Below are 22,248 nucleotides of genomic sequence, written 5' to 3'. Positions count from 1 at the left end.
ACTATGTTACTTTGGTTGAGTTGAAAAACAAAAAAGTCTGCGGTTTAAATAGCATAGTCTAACCTAGCCCTTTTTGTAATTTTTGACTTACCGGATAGAGTTGCTGTCCTTTATGGGTCCTTCTGTGGGCACTGTATGCAGATAGCTAGCTGAAGAGTCCTCTAGCATGTAACCGGCCATTCTGCCATCTCTCTGGCTGGCTTAGTGTTAGCTTTTATCCTTTTCAGTTGCTCGAGGCTTCTGCATGCCGGAAAACCACAGTGGCTAGCTTTTAGCCTTGTTAGCATTTTTTCCATGTTCTCCTGAGGTAGCCATTTCATTTAGCCTCAAGAGACTTTTACTAGTAGGCTGGGTTTATTAAATTATGGGATTGTAAATAAGTTTGCATAGCAGTTGTGAGGTTTTGGAATTGGCCGGTTTTTCACCTCTGTTTTGGTTATGCCAGGAGCAACAACAGTGTCTGAGGTCCTTGGTTCGTCAATTCCAGGTACAGGAAAATACATGGCATTTAACCATAACAGAGAAAATACAGTTTTCCAGAACACCTTTAAACAGTATTGCCAAATAAACATAACTTGTTTAAAAAGTTCAGTCTTGCTTTTCAGATTATTATGTGACTAAAAGTACCCACTTAGTGTCATGGGCTGTCATGGCCTGGAGGTTGAATCTAAGCATCATGTCATTTGATCATGTTAATATTTCAGGATGCTTTCATCAGCTTTGCATCATTTTCAGCCCAATCTCTGGGCTTAACTGTCATCCAATATCGCTTCATATTACTTTGGAAAACCTAAGGCTTTTTCTCATTTGTCTCCAGATTTTCTTTTTTGTTTAGCTAATTGGGCAAAGCCTATGTAGTTTTAATGTGGCGCGGGGTGTGTGCATGTAGGTAAGAGAATCTGTGCTTAATGAGCTGTGTAGTTAACACCACAGCAGCCTTTGCATACTGAGTTGGTGCTTATAAATGATGTAAGAATAGTCTCAGCTGAAAGTAGCGTTATGGGACCAGCTGTGTGAAACAGCTATGACCGTGCTTGCTATGTCTGTAACATATTTTTTTGTGTTCGTATGTTTAATAAATGTATGCAGTGTGTCTAATATTTCTCAAGATGAGGGGTTGCTGCAAGGGTTATGCGCAGGTTTGGGCAAGAGTTTACTGAAGTAAGGCACTCATAGGGCTTCATGGCTTGTAAGCTTTTCAGGACACTGACATAAACCTACATAAATATCTATGAAGACGTATTTCATTAAATGTCAGTTATTTTTACAGATTCTAGGATGGAATTACAGCCAATTTGACTAAAGCAGCCTTAGTACATAGGTGAAATGCAGCCTTATGATAGTCTTACCCACAACTCTTGCAACAGTCTCATCTTGTGAAATAATAGATGTACTTCTACAGATGTAGATTTCTTGTGGATTTTCTATGCATTTTAGCTTATTATAAGAAATAATGCTTGAAAGAAGTTACAAATATGCCATTACAGTAAGATTTTATTTAATATTCCTTTTATATGTTGATCTTTTGTAGATGTTCTATAAATTTTAGCTTATTTCAAGAAATAATTCTTGAAAGAAGTCATATAAGGCATATAAGGCATAAAATATGACATTACAGTAAGATTTTATTTAGTATTACTTTTATATGAACATAAATGTCAAGAAATAATTTTAAGATATCTAATATTAAACAATTTCCAAAGGATTAGGAACTGTTTTTGTTTTCTGGAGTTAAGGTTAGGGCCAGATTAGGTGTAGCGTTGCTGCTCATAGCTACATTGATAATAAAATGGCTATGGGGAAAACACCACAGGAGTCCAAACATGTGTTTTCGTGTGTGTGTAGAGAATGGAGTCAACATGTCTGAGTGTGTTTACCCTCTTCACTCATCGGTAGGCTCCTCTTTGCTCACCCGTCTGAAAACTCTTATTAGAGCTGGATGTGTGAGTGGGAGGGGGGGACAGTTTACTCTCGCTCGCTCGCTCTCTCTTTCTGTCTCGCTCTCTCTTTCTGTCTCGCTCTCGCTATTGATTGCCTGCAAAAGGTGAAATTTGTGCAGTCCTTAGGCTTTCTTATTTCTCCTTCTGTATGTCTATTAACTCGGTATATGTACCAGCAGAGCATGAGAAACAGTAATGACCTTTTTCGACAGAAATCCTCTGAAACAATGAAACAAAAAGGACATGTAAACTCCTGCCTAAAGGTATGAAGAGCACTGGATACACTGGCTATTCGTCTGTTGAAAGAAAACAATCGGGGCCTAAAGGTTAGAAAAGCAGGCTTGGGCCCTAATATGTTTCTGGTTTGATCCCCAGGATGAGGATCCATGGCTAATGTGTCCTTAAGCAAGACATCTAGCCCCCAATTGCTTCCTTGTTACTGAGTGGTTGCCCACCACTCCGCGTATGCAGTCTCCCTGCCTAATCACTATTGTGCGGTTGTGTGTTCCCAGCAATGGATGGGCTGGATGCATAGGTTGGGTTCCCGTGTACTGTTGTGCTTAATCTTAATGTTGGCAGAATGCAGTTGCACCACACTGGGTCTGTTGCAGTGGTGGTATTTATTTAATGTACTGTATAGCACATAAAGATGAGACAGCCCTCCATCTTTTCAGAACTTCCATTAATCCACCAACATGATGCTTTAAGATTTGATTTGATTTGTAAAGCATCTAAGCAGGAATCCATGCAGTAAGACAGTGTAGAGAATGCATGCTGCATTGCAATTCTCCTGTACAACCATTAGGGGGCACTGGAGCATCAATCAAAGCTAAGGAGGAGAGGACGAAAAGGGAGAGAGAGACAGAGGGGGGGAGTAGAGTCCGACAGATTCTTGCAGAGCTTTTGTTGCTGTGATAAGGGACCATCATGAAGTCAAGGGACACGCTCTGACACATCGTTCCAGTTGTGTCTCGCGGGCGCGTCATCATGGCTCAGTGATGCTGAACTCATCAGAGCATTTGTTTTAGATTTGGCAGTAATGTCCACTGTTTGGACTCACACTGTCTGTAAGCTGGACTCTTGATGGATCATTTTGCAAGTCATAATGAAGTGGGCAGATATCGGTCTTTTTAATATTTAAAGACAAAAAAAAAAGAATTAGGAAATCCCGGTGAAGCCCCTAACGCAAGACGCAGGCCCTTGGTTGCTAATAGGATGAACAAGGCTATCAGATTAAATTTAACCGCCTGCTGCGGATGAGGATGTTCAATGTTTCAAAGAATCCTCTCTTGCACTGCAGCCTGGGAATATTTCATTTTGACTCGCAGCTAATATGCAAAGCTTTTGGAGAAAGCACTACGGGAGGTAGAAAAGAAGTGGAATCAGAAGAAGTGGGGTCCATCGTCTTGGTTGTCATGCCTGCTAAATTGACTTTCTTCGTGGTAGATGTGCTTCTGGAGGGCCGAGAGGGAAAATAAAGTGGGTGAAGGGAGTGGAAGAAGAAAGGGGAGGTACGCACTATGATTGGCCGTCCGGGGCATGTGGCCGTCCAAAGGGAATCAGAGCTTGGTAGAACAGGCCGTACTGATTTGAACTTGGAGCTTCTGATTTCATCCACGTCCGCAGAGTCTGCCTCTTCTCGAAACACACACACACACACACACACATAGACTGGGGTACACACAAACACACACAGTCGCTCGGATGGCTTTTTCTACTGAGCACTATTTGGTGGAGAATGCTCTTTTTAGCCAGTGAGCGTGGCTGAATTCCTCCAATTCAGCACCACCTCAGTGGACAGCGCATGCTGTCCAAGTCTGCCTGGCTGCTCTCATTGCCGCATACAACCCTTTATGTGTGTGTGCATGTGCATGCTTGGCGTAAAGACAGCGTGTGGGCTGTGTGAATACGCTCAGGCTGTGGCTAGCTGCCGTTGACGTCATCCCAAGCCATCAGCTGGATGCCGGGAAACGAGAACGGAGAAGTGTAATGTTAGAGGAAAGTCGCTTTTGAAGTTGGCGGCGGGTGCTGCATAGCTCCACTCCGCCTTTGTCTTTCTTTCTCGCATGGCACAGTTCTTTCCCTCTATTCTTGCTCTTCTGGGCGCTTTTCTTTTCGAAGCAAGATGGAAAAAGAGGAACAGAGACACGAGAGGAGCGAGAGCAGCATCTGAGTGGCGATGTGTGAGAATAAAGTGTGGAGGAATCTTCCATGCACTCTGCTTTGTTTGTACACAGGCAGAAAGAGGCAAACACAGCGAAAGGGGGCAAAGAAAACGGGACTGAGAAGAGAGCGTATCTCTGTCTTTTTTTTTTTTCCCTCTGTCCAAACAGACTTTTTTTCCCCTGCACTGCACTCCGGCTCCACTGATTTGCTGAATACAGCCTGCCCATTTGCATAGCCCTCTGTTCTCTTCTCTTTCGCTCCCTCTCTCTCACTCTCTCTCTCTTGCTCTCGCTCCTTTGCTGCCTGCCGAGCCTCCTCCCATCCCCCCGCTCCCTCACTCTCTCTCCTCCCTCCCTCTCCTCCTTCTGCTCTCTCTCTCTCTCTCTCGGTCTCTCGCTCTCTCTCTTTCACACAAACCTCCGGAGCTGCATTGCCGATGCCTCGTGGCCACGGGCTGCTTTGAGCTCCAGGTGTTCCAACCATTCGGCGGACAGAGTGGCGCGCGATCTATCTTTTGGATCTATTCCCAGGTGAAGCCCCTGTCCTACGCCATCTGGAGGGAGATGTAGATCACAACTGGAATCAGCTGCAAGAAAGAGGGTCTCTCTGGATATCTTCCGATAGCCGTTGGGAAAACTTGGGCATCTTGCGTTAAAATTGAGTAGAGACCTCTAGCAATTTGATTGGGTCCGTAAGTCCTGGCACCTCGGAAGCTGATGCCTGGCCAGGTTGGAGAGTTTCACGGAGGTTACAGCTCGTGCAGTTTTGCAGTTTCTTGCAGCTTGCTTTTGGAAATCAAAAGAACAGGAGAGGAATAGACTCGGATATCTCCAATCACGCTCCTTCCAGCTGTGAGAGTGCCCTAGTTCTGTGTTTTTCCCCCTCTTTCTATATTTTTTTCCATGATGGCTTAAAGTGGTCTCCCTCCAGCTGCAAAACTGTTGTGGATTTTTTCTGTGACTGAAGAGCAGAAGAAAAAGGACTTTTCTCATTTTCTCTGCTTTGTTTTCAAGGTTATTTTCCTAATCGGCGGTTGTTTCCTCTGTGGATTATCGTGCCATCATTTTTCCTCTTTTTCCCAAGGGTGTGCGTGAGTGTGTATGTTTGTGTGCAACCAGGCACGCAAGGAGCATGGGCCACCGGGTGCACTGAAGCACCCTTGAGTGCAACCCGCCACACTCTGTCTCTCTCTGTCCCCCTTTACCCTCACCCCTTGTCCCGGCATTTTCGGGGCATCATGCTTGGGGGCCTGAGGCTGGAGCGGCTGCCTTGCATGCGCCAAAGCCTGTACTGGGCCTGTGTGGCCCTTTGCCTTCTGGCCCTGGTCCTGAGGGTCACAGCAGGCTCAGAGGCCCATTCGGGACCCCAGCGTTCGCGCCCGGCTCAGGGGGCCAAGCACCACCACTCAGTGCCTGTCGCCATCCATAGATCGCCTGCCTCACTGCGTGCAGGACATGGTGGGTAGCTGTGAATCCTTACACACACACACACATTACCGTTTTGTAGTCTAAAGTTATTAAAGTGAGTAGAGAAGAGTGTAGAAAGTGGGGAAACTCTATACCTCAGGTATTCAGTTCAGGTCCTGGAGGGCCGCTGTCCAGTACAGTCTGGCAAATTCACTTCTCAAGCACGTATAATTCAACTCAGCTGTTAATTAGCAGGTTTTGTAGGTGTGTTAGAACAGAGAATCTCCATACACTGCTGGACAGCAGCCCTCCCACCATTATTTCCAGCCTAGTTTAATAGGTCCTTAGGGTCCAGCATGGCCCAGGCACAATGAAAAGCCTCATCTTACTTGTATTTTAATAACAATGGTAAATTTATGGCACAATTTCACATTTTTGCATGATTGCATAATTAATCGCATCGGCTTCTGCAAGAATTGGCCTCACACACTCTATGAAATAAGGTCCATAATTGGTTTTAGGTGCAACCTGAAACTGCTACAGATTTACATTGTATGGAGGTTCTTCAAACTTTTAAAAGATTGTGCACTCTTGCTTCTCATCTGGACGTTTTTCCACATTTACTTGAATGTAGTGTTGTCTCTTTTGAGCCATTTCATTGTCATTTTTGCTGTCTCACTCTTTGGTCCACCATTCTCGCATGTTCACCTCCAGATTTTTGGTTTTGTCCCTGCTCCTCCATCGCCCCCCTCTGGCTATTTCAGATTAGCCTGATCCCTCTTTGTCTGTCTCAGCACAGTTCTTCCTTGTGCGCCTCTGCGGCTCAGATTACGCCTATCCATATCTCAGCGCACCCTCCCCACACGCTTCCCTGCAGATTAGCTGGGATTAGAGGGGCGTGCGTGCTGCCTGCTGTACCCCCCACCCCCAACGCGTCTACCCCACAACCCCCAGGTGCTGGAGACAATGTTGTGCTCGGCAGCCTGAGCTCCAGCTCTGAGAGTCCCCGCAGTCTCAGAGATGTCAGAGTGTAATGCGTTTACACGCTGTTTGTCGAGGGTTAATGCGGCCCACTGCAGCGTCCCTCAGGAAAGTGAGGGAGAAGACGCAACAATGAATTGACTTAGGCTGAGCAAAATGCAGCAGTAGTCACACTTTTCTAGTTTGCTTGACGTTCTTGAGTGTTTTATGTGATTCGTGGGTGTTCCTTTGTATGTGGGGGTTAAAGTAGATGAAGTGGTGTTTCCCTGCCCTCAGCTTGCTTTACTTTTATTGCTAGCTAGCTAGTTTTAATGACCTAGCTTAACTACGGTGGTATGACTGTACCACAGGTATAGCCATATAAACACAAACCAGTTCTCAGGGAGAATAATGAATGGTAAATAGAGACAAAGTGATGTTTAGAGACCTCCCCTGATTGAGACTGATCCACGTGGTGTCCAGGTGTCTAAAATATACACTGTTCTTTAAGTATATGTGGAATTGCTCTCCACCTCCTCAGTGCACCATTATCTCTTCAACAAACTGTTACTCCACTCTAAATCTTCAATGTTTCGTTACTCCACCTTTCTCCTCCCCACCTTCTTATTACCCTATTTCTCCACCTCCATCTTCTCAACGAGCCATTGCTCCAACCCCATCCCCTTAATGCCAGCTACTCCACCCCATCTCCTCAATGTGCCATTACTCCACCCCATCTCATCAAACCTCCATTTCTCCACCCTTCTCCTCCCCACCTTCTTATTACCCTATTTCTCCACCTCCATCTCCTCAATTCCCTGTTACTCCACCTCTATCTCATTAATGGCCTGTTATTCCACCTATTCTATTTACTCGATACTCCATTACTTCACCCCATCTCCTCAGTGCTTCATTACTTCACCCCATCTCCTCAATGCCCCATTACTCCATGGGTTACTCCATGTTCGGTAAGTGCAGAGATAGGGTGTTTATACTGGCATACACTGATGACATACTGATAAATGGCCTACCGAGAAATCTTCATAAAGGTAACATAGCCACACCATATTTGTGGTGACTGAAGGTCATTACAAGACTTTTCAACCTATTTCTAAGCAGTTTTTTTAATTCAGGGGACCTAAGTACTAAGAATCGCCTTAAAACATCAAGGGAAGTTCTCTTCCTCACTATACTGGTGGATAATCGTACTTATTATCTAACTTAACTAGATATATTAACATTATAAACACATAGTTTATATTTAGATTACATGCAATTTTATATATATATATAGTTATCATTCAAATAGTGTTGGGCCGTATGTTCCTCCAATAAACTGTGGTTCCACTGGCATGCTGGATTCCAGTGTAACTGTCCTACAGAAGGCTTTTACATAAGGCCAAATAATTACAATGTAGATGTGCCCCCATAAATCATACATGCCTCAGTTCCAAACAAAAACACACACTTGCACACACTAGAGAATGATATGCTAATGAGGGGGACCAGGATGATGACGACGGTGATGATGATGATGGTGATGATGATGACAGCGATGCTGTGGGAACATATATGACAGTAGATGGATTAGGCTAGCTTTGCTTACTGAAAGCTGATTGGGCATTGTGGGGTTTAGAGTCATGCTGAGGTAGCAGCAGAACCAATTAGGCCGCTCGACTGGAGTCTGTCTGCGAGAGACACACATCTACACACCTCCCCACACATACACACACTTGCACACACCAGTCACCTCTGTTTGCAGAGACAGGTACACCCCGCCTGCGTGCTGTCACAGAAAAGCGTCCTCCATGTCTTGCTCCTCTGGAGTCATGTCAGGAACTGTTAGGCACTCACATGTGCTCATTCTGCCATCGTTAGGTTACGTAATCCTGCCCGGGACGAGTCCGCATGGGGTAGAACCAAACTGATGGTCATTACCGGTCAATCTTTCGCTGCGTAACTCGTCCCTCTTTTGTATTTCTATGCCACTATGAAACAAATACACTATTAATACCCAAACAACCACATAGGGAAACCACAGCTACCACTGGGCAACATGCTGGCAACCACTTGGGACTCTGTAGTAGCCATTTGGGATACTTTAGCAACTGCCTAACAACCATCTAGCAACTACTAAGCACACTCTCAACTACTAAGCAGCTTCATGACAGTTGCCCAGCAATGCCATTGAAACCACTTGGGATACCATAGCATCCATCTAGCCACATCATTGCAAACACTTAACAATCAAACCTGTGAGTTCATACTAACCATCTAGCAGCATTGTGGAATAACCACCTAACAACCACCTTGCAAAACCATTACAACCACCTTGCAAGACTATTGCAACCACTGAGCAACACCATAGTAACCACCTAGAGGCTACCTAGCAACTCCGTAGTAACCGCCTAGCAATTTTATAGCACCCACCTTAAATCACCATGGCTGCCAGATATCAACACTATAGCAACCACTTAGCAACATGAAACAACCACCCAGCAAAAACCCAAGTGACCAAGTAACAGCAGCCCAGCAACTGCCTGGAAGTGGGAGCCACATAAGCTTTCTTTAGGTTGACACTAGGATAGGTGTAGTTTCAGCTGTATATAACCACATAAAAATATAAGATTCTAGAAAACTCCAGTGAAAATAGTATTACAAGAGTTTGTGTGTGTGTGGGTCATTAATACAAACGTGTGTATATGTGTGTACATACAGTTTTACTATCTTTTTGGAGACCTATGGAGTCCATTGTGAAGGCAAAAAAGGCAATTAATTGAGAATAATCACAAATAACTGCACAAAAAACACATTTTTCATTTATAGAGTAGGATGCCGCAGTAAGACTGTGTGTGTGTGTGTGTATGTGTGTGTGTGTGTGTGCATGTTTCATTGAGAGAGGGGCTGTATTTCGCACAGACAACTTGTGTGTTTTCCTAAACACCCCTTACAGCTTTGCCATAGGCGTTGCGCTCCCTGTGATCTAAACAGCCTGTCTTACTCTAAGCTTTTAGCTTACTGTTCCAATTACAGCTTCACGCACTGCTCTGCTTTTCCGTGTGTTTTTACACACTGCTTTACTCTCTAATGTAGATTCTAGGCCTTAAACACCACACTTTTCATCTGGAACGTGTACGTTCATTATAATACACACTCTCTTTGTGCTTTTCTATTTTTTCATTATTATTATTTTTGGAGTAAAGATGGCTTATGTAAGCGGACCTACTTTCCTCCATCACCATCACAGCACTTAGCACGGTCGGTCCCAGCTGATTAGCACAAATAAAGTGCTCCACAAAGCCGTTGTTTCTATCATGAATTCAGCATCGTCACATCTGCTTTTGAATGTTGGACGCCTACCTTCTTGAGAGGGTTCTCGACTTTTAGATTTAGACGTTTAGATGTTGTGAAGGTTTTCCATCACCAAGGACTTCAGTGTCTTCGGTAGTCTTCCAGTTTTTTTGGTGTTGCAAGTGTATTCCTTCTTTTTAAGAATGTGGAATAAGGAATAAATACTGTGCAACAGTATATCTTATTCTTATTTCACTTTTATACAAATACATCAGTAAATCCCAAGTAAATCCCAGTAAATCCCAATCCCACCCATATAAGAAAACCCACAGCAACCACTGGGCAACATGCTAGCAACCACTTGAGACACAGTAGTGGCCAATTGGGATGCTTTAGCAATTGCCTTACAACCATCTAGCAACACGCCAGCCACTACTACGCAACTTCTTGGCAGTCACCTAGCAATACCATGCTAACCACCTGGGATACCATAGCAACCATCTTACCACTCTATAGCAAACACTTGACAATCACCTGTGATTCCATAATAACGATTGCAAGACTATTGCCACTGAGTAACACCATAGTAACCATCTAAAAGCTACCTAGCAACTCCATAGTAACTACCTAGCAATTTCATAGGACTTAGCACAGTTGGTTTGTTTCTATCATGAATTCAGCATCCTTACATCTGCTCATCTCCTTGAGAGGGAACGTTTAGATGTTATGAAGGTTTTCCATCACCAAGGACAGAATCATCTGCTTTAGTTGTCTTCTGTGGTCTTCCAGGTTTCTTGGTGTTGCCAGTGTATTCCTTCTTTTTTAAAAATGTGCCAAACTGCTCCTAAAGTGTGTGGTTAACACGCTTAAGGCGCTTTAAAGGGTTCTTTGAGCAATGCCATAGAAATCAGGTCCTCAAATCTGGACCTTGACTCCAGTTTCCAGTCCTGGATTTTTGGTTAATGTGCGATACTGTAACTGATTGACTACATAGTGTCACTACTACCAAGGATTACTAAATTCAGGACTGGAAACTGCATTCAAGGTCCAGATTTGAAGACGTCTGCCATAGACAATCCACTTCTGGCTCCATACAGCCATGTTTAAAGGTTCTTCATGCTCACACAAATCTAATGCAAATAAGATTCCTCTATGGCATTACTCAAAGAACAATTTCAAGGACCTATATATATATATATATATATATATATATATATATATATATATATATATATATATATATATATATATATATATATATATATATTCACACGCACAAAGATCTCTCGTTGATTCCCTTCTTCCCTCAAAGCTAAAAACAGAGCCTACGTCTTTTTTTCACACCTTTGTCTAATATACCCTTATTTCCCGCATGCCAGAATGTCCGTAATTGATTCCTGGAGGAGGCGGGGATGATGTATGTATGGGAAAATTATTGAAGTCATATATAATAAGAGAATGTTCCACATTGGCTTTGTGTTCTCGTCCCCTGCTTGAATGGACTATAATGAGGTTTGGGTGGCATATCAGGGAAGGAGAGGGAGGGAGGGGGGCGGTGTTAGGGTGGGATGAAGAGACATTGATTTCAGCCTGTGGTCTCGCATGAGGGAACCACTTCCTCAGGAGCAGGGCGTGTATGTTTTAGTGAGCAAGGGGTCGATGGGGCACGAGTGAGCTGCATCCGGATGGGGATGCCGGGGCCAGAGTCATCATGGAAGGTCTGGATGCGCTAAGCTTTTTTCCGAGCTGTGGGGAGATCTGGAAGAAGGGAAGAGGAGGCGTAGTTGATTATGAAATGTCTACAGTTCTCATCTTCATGCAGACATGACGTGTTTATTGTGACACGTTTAGCTTCTTTAGTTGTCTTAATGAGACTCATGTAGCTAATGAGTAGTGGAAGCTAATACCACACCAATTAGTGTACATGTATGTTTCTATAGGTGTCTCAAGCCACGTAAGAAGGGCTGTTTGATGTTACTTAACACCTTGAGACCATTTGAGGCAGCTGTGGGGGCGTTTAGGCATGTTTTTATAATGCTAAGCGATGCTAATACGCTTCCATTATTAGCTAGGCTACACTGCATACGTTAAATGCTTCTTAAAACAACTCAGAACCTAAAGATGTTGGATGTATTTTGAAAATTGGGTTGATGTCAGTAGCAGATGTTGGGTTGACATCAACCCCCAGTGCAGCCTGGGCGTAAGAGGGATTGGCATATGTGTGACCAGTTCAGGATTAGTACAATGTGTAATATAGCTGGACCCTTGTATATATCACTGCCGTCCAATGAGAAACATCTCAATCTCTGTGTACATAATTCTGGATGAGTAGACCAATAGAAATGCTCTAAATTACTTGGAATAGACTCTTATTTTACATTGACTTCCATTTAAAGTGAAAACTATTTTTGCCTTCTTCTGTAAAGCCACTATTTTGGAGATGCATGTTTTTCATTGGACAGTGACGAGATACACACATCACTCAACCCCGGCACACGGAAATCGAATGAATTAAACAAAGACTGTTAGAAAGCCACCAGTGACATTTTATGACTTGATCTACACCTCAGCCTAAACCTAAACTTAACCTACTACTACCTAAACCAATTTGTAACCTACACCTAACCATAACCTAACCCCACCCCCAAACATAACCATAGTAAAATATGGAATTCTAACACATTTCTGCAGGAGCTTCCGTCCATTCATTTCTTTTTTAGGAATTGGACAGATCCCTTGGACAGATTAAATCCGGACATCTGTCAAAATCCAACATTCGGTTAGCATCAAGTTCCAATATGGGATTTATGAATACTCTGGTATTGCTGATAGTGCTTGTATTCAACATCAACATGATGCTAGAATGAGTGGTTTGGAATGAGACGTTGGATTTTGTCTACTTAACATCACAACAACCACAAAATATCAGTGTCAGCTGACGTTTCCCAGATGTTGAATTTTGGTAACCTGAGATCACAACCTGCGCTCAACCAGATACCAGTTTCAATGTCAATGTATCAATGTTAATGGCTAGTTGGGTTTGTAGACTCACAGAGCGTGTAGACCATGTCTTTTTAGGCACTAGACATGTTTTGCTTTTGTAGAAGGGCGGGTTAGAGCCATTAATTGATAAGTAGATCCAAACTGAACTGAATAAACCTTCTTGTGGAGTCCATACCTCGAACGGTCAGATCTTTTATGGTGGCAGAAGAAGGACCTACTCAGTACCCGGGCAGGTGGTATTCATGTTACGACTGGTTGGTGTAGTTTCTCCTTCATGTAGGATGATGGGTACCTAGCTGGTGATTGTTCAGCTGTGATGAGGTATGGTGCTGTTTCGTGGGTGATGGTTTTCAAAAGCGTGTCGTGCAGCTTGAGAGGATACTAACCACCGTGTTGAGTTTCGAGTGTGGAAAGGAAATGACCCTGTATACACATGAACAATGAGATGGCCTTCGCCTGGCCAGTCACAGGTAGTCCATTCATTTTAAAGATGACGATCGGTTGGAGCTGCACTCTTCAGACAAAGCCATGCCGGTTTGCTAAAAGGCTTTAAGGCAGCTTTTGTACTTCTAAATCCGGCGCGCTCCATCAAAGCCGCGAATGCAATTTAAGTGATTATAATCAATCTTAATAGTCTCTACCTTAAGTGCTAATGAAGAAATGGATTAAAAAGCAGCACTCCACCACGCAGCAGACGACTGCAGAGGAAGAAAAGAGAGAGAGAGAGAGCTGTAAAGGGTGGGACAGCTGGGGGGAGGCTTGTGGTTGTGGATGTGTGTGTTGTGACTTGTGTGATATAATGAAGTTTTTAGCTCGGATGAGTGTCAGTCAGAGCAGGAGTGTGACAAACAGCATCTGATAACAACCCAGATATGAGATCTTCCAGCTCAGGGGATCAGCTCCAGTTACTGACCTGCAGAAGACAGCAGAAACTACCCGCCAGAGAGCTTCTGTGTTTAGCCTTCTCCTCTTTCCTATTGTCCTGTCTTTTCTTTTCCTTTTCTTTCCTCTCTTCGTCTCTTCTGCCTTTTTCACCCCTTCTATTGTCATCTTTTCTCTATTCTTGTCTTTTGTTCTTGTCTCTTCTTTTCTTCTCCTCTTTTTTCTTCTTGTCTCTTCTTTACTCTTCTCGTCTCATCTTGTCTGTTCTTTGCTTTTCTCTTCTTTATGACTCTTGTCTTTTCGTCTCTTTTTTTCTCTTTTTTTTTGTCTCTTCTTCGTCTTGTCTATTTTTGTCTCGTCTTGTCACTTCTCATCTCTTTTCTTCTCTTCTCATTTTCTCTTCTTGTGTATTCTCTCCTGTTCTCTTTTTGTCTTGTCTTTTCTCATTTCTTCTGATCTTGTTCTCATCTTCTCTTTTCTCATCTCATGTTCTCTGATCTTATCTCATCTCTTCTCTTCTGTTCTCTTCTCGTCTAGTCTCTTCTCATCTCTTCTCTTCTGTTCTCTTCTTGTCTTGTCTCTTCTCATCTCTTCTCTTCTGTTCTCTTCTCGTCTAGTCTCTTCTCATCTCTTCTGTTCTCTTCTCGTCTAGTCTCTTCTCATCTCTTCTTTTCTGTTCTCTTCTCGTCTAGTCTCTTCTCTTCTCTTCTGTTCTCTTCTCGTCTAGTCTCCTCTTCTCTTCTCTTCTGTTCTCTTCTCGTCTAGTCTCTTCTCATCTCTTCTCTTCTGTTCTCTTCTCGTCTAGTCTCTTCTCATCTCTTCTCTTCTGTTCTCTTCTCGTCTAGTCTCTTCTCATCTCTTCTCTTCTGTTCTCTTCTCGTCTAGTCTCTTCTCATCTCTTCTCTTCTGTTCTCTTTTCATCTAATCTCTTCTCATCTCTTCTCTTCTGTTCTCTTCTCGTCTAGTCTCTTCTCATCTCTTCTCTTCTGTTCTCTTCTCGTCTAGTCTCTTCTCATCTCTTCTGTTCTCTTCTGTTCTCTTCTCGTCTAGTCTCTTCTCATCTCATCTCTTCTGTTCTCTTCTCGTCTAGTCTCTTCTCATCTCTTCTCTTCTGTTCTCTTCTCGTCTAGTCTCTTCTCATCTCTTCTGTTCTCTTCTCGTCTAGTCTCTTCTCATCTCATCTCTTCTCATCTCATCTCTTCTGTTCTCTTCTCGTCTAGTCTCTTCTCATCTCATCTCATCTCTTCTCTTCTGTTCTCTTCTCGTCTTGTCTTTTCTCATCTCTCCTCTTCTGTTCTTTTCTTGTCTAGTCTCTTCTCATCTCTTCTCTTCTTGTCTCTTCTCGTCTAGTCTCTTCTCTTCTCTTCTGTTCTGTTCTCTTCTCATTTTCTCTTCTTGTGTATTCTCTCCTGTTCTCTTTTTGTCTTGTCTTTTCTCATTTCTTCTGATCTTGTTCTCGTCTTCTCTTTTCTCATCTCATGTTCTCTGATCTTATCTCATCTCTTCTCTTCTGTTCTCTTCTCGTCTAGTCTCTTCTCATCTCTTCTCTTCTGTTCTCTTCTCATCTAGTCTCTTCTCATCTCTTCTCTTCTGTTCTCTTCTTGTCTAGTCTCTTCTCATCTCTTCTCTTCTGTTCTCTCCTCGTCTAGTCTCTTTTCTTCTCTTCTGTTCTCTTCTCGTCTAGTCTCTTCTCATCTCTTCTCTTCTGTTCTCTTCTCGTCTAGTCTCTTCTCTTCTGTTCTCTTCTCGTCTAGTCTCCTCTTCTCTTCTCTTCTGTTCTCTTCTCGTCTAGTCTCTTCTCATCTCTTCTCTTCTGTTCTCTTCTCGTCTAATCTCTTCTCATCTCTTCTCTTCTGTTCTCTTCTCGTCTAGTCTCTTCTCATCTCTTCTCTTCTGTTCTCTTCTCGTCTAGTCTCTTCTCATCTCTTCTCTTCTGTTCTCTTCTCGTCTAATCTCTTCTCATCTCTTCTCTTCTGTTCTCTTCTCGTCTAGTCTCTTCTCATCTCTTCTCTTCTGTTCTCTTCTCATCTAATCTCTTCTCATCTCATCTCTTCTGTTCTCTTCTCGTCTAGTCTCTTCTCATCTCTTCTCTTCTCTTCTGTTCTCTTCTCGTCTAGTCTCTTCTCATCTCATCTCTTCTGTTCTCTTCTCGTCTAGTCTCTTCTCATCTCTTCTCTTCTCTTCTCTTCTGTTCTCTTCTCGTCTAGTCTCTTCTCATCTCATCTCTTCTGTTCTCTTCTCGTCTAGTCTCTTCTCATCTCTTCTCTTCTCTTCTGTTCTCTTCTTGTCTTGTCTCTTCTCATCTCTTCTCTTCTGTTCTCTTCTCGTCTAATCTCTTCTCATCTCTTCTCTTCTGTTCTCTTCTTGTCTTGTCTCTTCTCATCTCTTCTCTTCTGTTCTCTTCTCGTCTAGTCTCTTCTCATCTCTTCTCTTCTGTTCTCTTCTCGTCTTGTCTTTTCTCATCTCTCCTCTTCTGTTCTCTTCTCGTCTTGTCTCTTCTCATCTCTTCTCTTCTTGTCTCTTCTCTTTTCTTCTTTTCTATTCTCTTCTGCTCTTCTTTTGTACTTGTTTCTTATCTTTTCATCTCATCTCTTCTCTCTTTTCTTCTCTTCTCTCTTCCCCCTCTTCTCTCTTCTGGAGTATGTAATTACTGCTTTATTGCCACTGAAGTGAATTCAGAATTTTGAAGGCAGCTGTGTGTAATCTCATCTGGCAGACCCCCACGTCCCACTCCTCCCCCCTTCCCCTGTCAAAGGCACCCAGTCTGCGGCCTCTTGCGCCAGCAGCAGTGGCAGTAATGACCAGGCCATGGTCAGCGCACAGGGCTCTGAGACAGGGTCAGCTGACTAATGCGTCCTGCTTTTCAGTGAGCAGTGGAAAAGAAGGGATGTTTGAGTGCTTCTTCCATTCACTCAGCTTTATATCTAGGACAGGTTTGAATTGAGGGAGTTCAAAAGCCCCAAAAGGCAGACTCTGAATCATAATCTCCCTCCCTCTCCCTCTCTCTCTCTCCCTCTCTCTATCTCTCTCTCTATATCGCCTCTCTCCCCCCATCCCTGCTATCACTCATGCTCTGTCTCTTTGTGTTTGCGCAAGGCAGGGATGGTGAACATGATGCTGAAGCGAGACGATGCTGATGTCCACCAATGCTGAAATGTCATTATTATTCCAGAGACGTTCTGTATTACTAAAACACACACACACACACACACACACACATACATATACATACTAACAGAAGATAGAATAGCCACAGTCACAGAAACATATGTGGTATGGACAAAAGTATTTGGACACCTGCACATTCATTGCTTCTTCTGAAATCAAGGACATTGAAAGAAAAGTGTTTCTTCTGCGTTTGTTGGAGTAACTGTCTCTACTGTACAGGGAAGAATGCTTTCTGCTAGATTTCGATTTTGCTGTAAGGATTTGATTGCATTCAGCCACAAGAGCGTCAGTGAGGCCAGGATGTTGAATGAGTGCCACCCCACTCCATCCCCAAATCATCCCAAAAGTACAGTTCCACTGCTCCTCAGCTCAATGCTTGGGGGCTTTATACCCCTCTAGCCCATGCCTGGCTTTAGGCATGTTGCCAACAGGTTCATGTTCATCAGTTCCAGTCCAATTTTATTGGCAGTACGTCTCCACAGGGATCTGAATATATGAATATCTGAATGCATTCATTAGAAGGGGTGTCCACAAACATTTGGACATATAGTGTATACATAGATACAGTGTAACAGCTCTGTCATGCACACATATAAACACAGTTAAACAGCATTACAGGTGGAAATGTCCAATTTAGAGGCACTACTTGCATGTATATACAGTGATTAAACCAATTCCTTACCCCTAATCCCCTTCTTCATTTCCTAGGTTCACACAGAATGCAAGTAATCAGACCCACATTGGCTTTTTAATGTGATACTTAGCTGATACGATCTGAATCGTGTGACGGGGTGGTTTGGGGTGACTCAGCAGTTGAGGGACTAAGCTTCCAAGAGAGGCAGAAGTGGTCCTTAATTAGGAAGTAGCAAATTTGGTACCACAGTGCAGTAGTGGCACTTTGGCTATGCTCACACATTTGGGCCACAAATCCGATATATACTCAGTCTGAACAGCTAGATCGAAATTCATGAGACTTTTACGTCAACCCAACCCGGGATTTAGAGATAATAGAGATAATAAACACCAGCAGTGAGCGACATTTTCAGTGGAGGCATAGTGACGTAACAGACCTCATAAATAACAACAGCTCCGTGTTTGTGCGAAGAATTTCTTAAATAAATGGCTGGATGCAGACACAAGAGGGCAAAGGAAAATAAAGAGCTTGAAAGCGAAGTTCAAAGAAACCAAGGATGCTAAGCAAGGAAGTGGGCGTGGCTGATTAACATGCCCTTTTTACAGCGAGCTGGAACATATTTTCGATGATAAGCCCTCCTTGATAGCTCCTGGCTACACTTCACGGAAAGCATTGCTCTTTAATGCATGAGCATCGGTTTAGGAGCCTGAACTGTTTGTTTACAGCATTTTAGTCAGTCCGTTAAGCTAATGTCTTTTTTTTTTTTTTTTTTGGACGGTACATTGAAAAGAAATGAGTACACACTTACTTTTCAGTACTTTTCAGCCTTCTTGGAAAGTCGGAGAACTTGACGTATAAATAAGCATTTCAGTGGCTTTACTCCTAACGGAACTGAATACATTCATTATCGTTCAGCAGCGTTGGTGGGTAGAATGAATGAGACGTCAGACGTTGACCCAGTACTACACATGCTTTGAAAACCCACCAGGGACGATGACCAGAAGGCAAGAACATATTGGCGCAGGTAACAAAAGCAAGACAGATCCCCAGAAGGCAATTAGAGCTGAGATGTGGCACTGCTGGGGAAAACTTCACCACATCGATATTATGCTTAAAATCAGGAGCGGAGAAAAAGAAATGACTGTGCTGCATTGTGATGAACCTATTTGAACCAGTGCTCATTAAAAATAAATAACTAACTAAATAAATATGTGATCTGTGAGTCAAGTGAAATCTGAATTTTAATTTCCAGACATTTCACCAACCAGCTCTCTCAAGATGACAAAAACACCAGCGAAAGCTGGCGAAGGCAGACTTTCCTGCTACCGTGATTGGCCGTTATACCCCAGTTGGACCACATACTGAGCCCAGAGCCCTGTTGGGAGGGTCTCCAATATTTAAATGAAATTAATATAATAAAAAAAATAATAATACTCATCAAATATGTACAGAAGTTGCACATTTTGTACAATTCAGTGTGTTCTCTGTAAGTCAAACCATATTCAAAAACACATCAATTTTTCTGTGATAAACATCTGGATGTGTTCTAAAGGGGTTAAGATATGTTTTTGTCTATTCATAGAGATACGATTGGTGACAGTTGAAATCCAATGTCTGTTAACAACATTAGTCCAGCATCTCTCAGTCTAAACTAAAGAAGCAAACCCCATATACCAAACATACTGTATCTTGGCTGATCGACTGTATCTAAGTAAGTGATAAATCATGCCTCTTTGATTTCTGCCCGAACTGCTCCATTATACATACTTCAGGTTTAGGCCAGGCCCATATTTGGCTCAAATCCGAACACTGATACAGATTTTTCAAAGCACTAAACAGATGCAGAATCAAATACAGATACTGGCAGTGCATTACTACGTTGTGGATGTAAAGTGTTTGCGATAAAGTGGCCACTGATTGCAAGTACAATGTACGTCTTTCCAATAAAGAGGATGGTGAAAGTAATCATTTCAGATGAGTTAATCGAGTGTGGAAAGGTCAAATAGGAGGAAAGATGAAGCACTTCAGTTTCGGCTGTAGTTCTGTGCACTTAGCATTGGTATAAAGCCTTGAATTTACGCTGCTGTAAAAGACTAAATGCATGTACGTGTGTAGAAGAGTATTGAACCTATTCACTGTGAAAGCAAACAGGGCAGCGTTTTTTAAATTACGATTTTTTAAGCCCTTAAACTGCGAGCTTGCTAAGCAGTTATTCATCTTCAGCCAGTAGTGAAAATAAAATAGGATACCTCATTAAAACCTTTTTTAACATATTTAAACATCTGGTCATTTGATCTTCAGTTGAACAACATTGAGAGATGCAGCTATACGTTAGACCACTCCCACATTTATTACTACTTCAAATGTCTGAAGGAGCCTGTCTGTCTTAAACCTACGATATTTAGTTTGGTTTACTCTTGATTGTTGAAGTGAGTGGGGATGATCACCATGGTTAGATCCAAAGAGCTCTCTGAGGCCTTCAGAAAGAAGGTTGTAGATGCAGATAAGTCTGGAGAGGGATTTATAAAGATCTCAGAACAATGGGAAATCAGCTGATCATTTACAAGTGGAGAACATTTCAAACAGCTGCCAACCTGGTGAGACCAGGCGGTCCCAGGCTTATTAGCATCTACAACCTTCTTCTGAAGGCCTCAGAGAGCTTATTGGATCTTGCAATTGTGATCTTCGACACTCACTTCAACAATCAAGAGCAAACTAAACTGAAAAGCTTTAAATTGGGATGACCTGATGACCATGGTTAAAAAAGACAAATGGAGTCACCATGGGTTGTCCTAATTTTTTCACAAGCCATGTAGTTATTATAGACAGTATGTACTTTTAGGCTTGAAGGGGTTAAATTATATTTTCTGATTGGAATCCTTTATCATGTCTTTTCCTCCATGTGGCGTCTTAGTTTCAGGTAACTGGGAAATTTCGCTGACGCAAACTCTGAATTCTCTTTCATAAGCAGAAAACTGTTTGCGAACTCGACAGCCTGAACTCCCTCAACCCCCCGCAAATCAATCCGACAGTGACAGGCTTTGATTTAAGGAGCACAGATTATTCCATTCCTCTTGCCTAATCTCAGAGAACACACCCGACGCACCTCAACGACGAGGGGATCTCACAGGCCTTGGGCGCTTCTCCGGCTTCTTCAGCATCTCCTGCGCCTCCCGCTAATGACATATTGGCTTTCAGTAAGGGGAGGGGGGGGGGAGTCAAGTAAATAATAAACAACTCAAACTCTCGGTGGAGGTGGTGGAAGCATCCTATAGGAAAGGTGGAGGGGAAGGGTGGAAAAAAAAAAAGTCAGCGATGTCATTACTATTCTTTTCTCATGATTTACAATCATGCACCTGCAGCAGTGGCGATGCCAGTGCAAAAAAGCGCACGCTAATCCCTCCGCTAATAGGATTGGGAGGGATTTCACCATCCCGGCCTCTTCGCACATCTCTCCAAAAAACTTCCCCACTGCTGGCAAGCACTGATAAAGCACGCACGCCTGCCAAAAGAACACCTAAATGTAGCCTAATATTAGCTTACACGTTCCTATACATGCTAACTTCCCCCGCCGCGGTTTCCCTCACTTGTCTAGCCTGTCGTGTGTGGGCGAGCACGAGCGTAAGCATGTGTGTTATCTTCACTAGGGGGGTTCTTTAACTGTTGTGACAGATATGAAGCAGCTACCATTAGCTAGATCACATACACTATTTGTCCAAATGTTTGTGGACACCCCTACTAATATCTAAAAAACATTCAGCAACCTTAAGTTGCACTCATTGCTGACACGGCTGGTCTGGTCCCTTTAGAGAAGTACTGCCAATAGAATAGGACTCTCTGGAGGGGATAAACATGAACCTATTAGTGCCCTGCCTAATATCAGGCATGGGCTGGAGAGGTATAAGCCCCCCCCCACCCCCCCACCCCCAGCACGAATGACGGATGGATGGATAAATGGTGACCACCCTGACCATACCAAAAGAAGGATACACTTTTTTAACACTCTGAATTTCAGGAAGAAATAAGGAATAAGCAAGTGTCCCAATACTTTTGTCCATATAGAGTACTATGTGAATGTATGGCCTATACGAGGCAGCCAGCCATGCTAACAGCCATGTGTTATCTTCCCCTCGTTCTCTCTCTCTCGCTCTCGTTCCAAAGCAAGCAAGATTCCCTCGAGCTGCGGGGTAATGCGGATACTGATGTCCGCCAAGTCTCTCCTCTTGATCTTTGCCTCGCTTTCCCGTTTTAAAAATTTCATTTCCTTAAGCTATGCGGCTAATTAAATAACATCACACCATTTAGCGCAGGGCTTATTCGCAAAGTCAGGCAACAGAAGCCGAGAGAGAGGAGGGTACTTAATCCCGCAATTAAGGGCAGAGAACACTTTTGGGTCTCCTGGGGCGGGATTACCAAAAGTTTAAGGGGCGGAAACGAAGTCACATGACTTTGCGTCACAATGCAACAGCCGCCCGTCAGTCGACAGCACTTGCAAAGAGTTGGCATTAGCTCCACAAGGCAGGCACAGATCAAATCTGCTGTCTGAGCTAAAGATAAAGGTTTGGGACTGCTCAAAAAAGCCACATGGACACACACACACACACACACACACACACACACACATATATATATATATGCTGTGGCTCAGAAGCTCAAGTTGGCAGGCTGATGAATTGCCGTTGCTGAGCAATGAGAAAATTCACAGGCGTGGAGCGATTGGACACGTGTGATCTGCAAAGCTTTGAACTCAGTCGTGTGTCTTTGAGGCCACAAGCCATTTCTTTCCTTTTTTGTTTTT

General features: G+C 43.2%; 1 protein-coding gene across 24 annotated transcripts in view; it reads left to right on the top strand.

Moving 5' to 3' along the window:
* The window catches only part of LOC140547029 (neurexin-1a-like), a 495,217-nt gene that overhangs the window by 264,147 nt on the left and 208,822 nt on the right, over positions 1 to 22,248 (top strand). For 4 of the 24 annotated variants that reach the window (XM_072670537.1, XM_072670536.1, XM_072670535.1 and 1 more), the window contains exon 1: positions 4,534 to 5,563. The exons of the other annotated variants lie outside the window; for them this stretch is intronic. In XM_072670537.1, coding sequence (XP_072526638.1) covers positions 5,344 to 5,563 — 220 coding nt within the window. In that variant the 5' untranslated portion in view covers positions 4,534 to 5,343. Of the gene's footprint in view, positions 1 to 4,533; positions 5,564 to 22,248 lie in introns of those variants that run through there. 24 annotated transcript variants of the gene reach the window in all.

The sequence above is a fragment of the Salminus brasiliensis genome, chromosome 24 (genome assembly GCF_030463535.1).
Source record: "Salminus brasiliensis chromosome 24, fSalBra1.hap2, whole genome shotgun sequence".
NCBI classification, from domain to species: Eukaryota; Metazoa; Chordata; class Actinopteri; order Characiformes; family Bryconidae; genus Salminus; species Salminus brasiliensis.
Note: the sequence above shows the minus strand (reverse complement) of the source record. Positions and strands in the feature narration are given on the sequence as shown.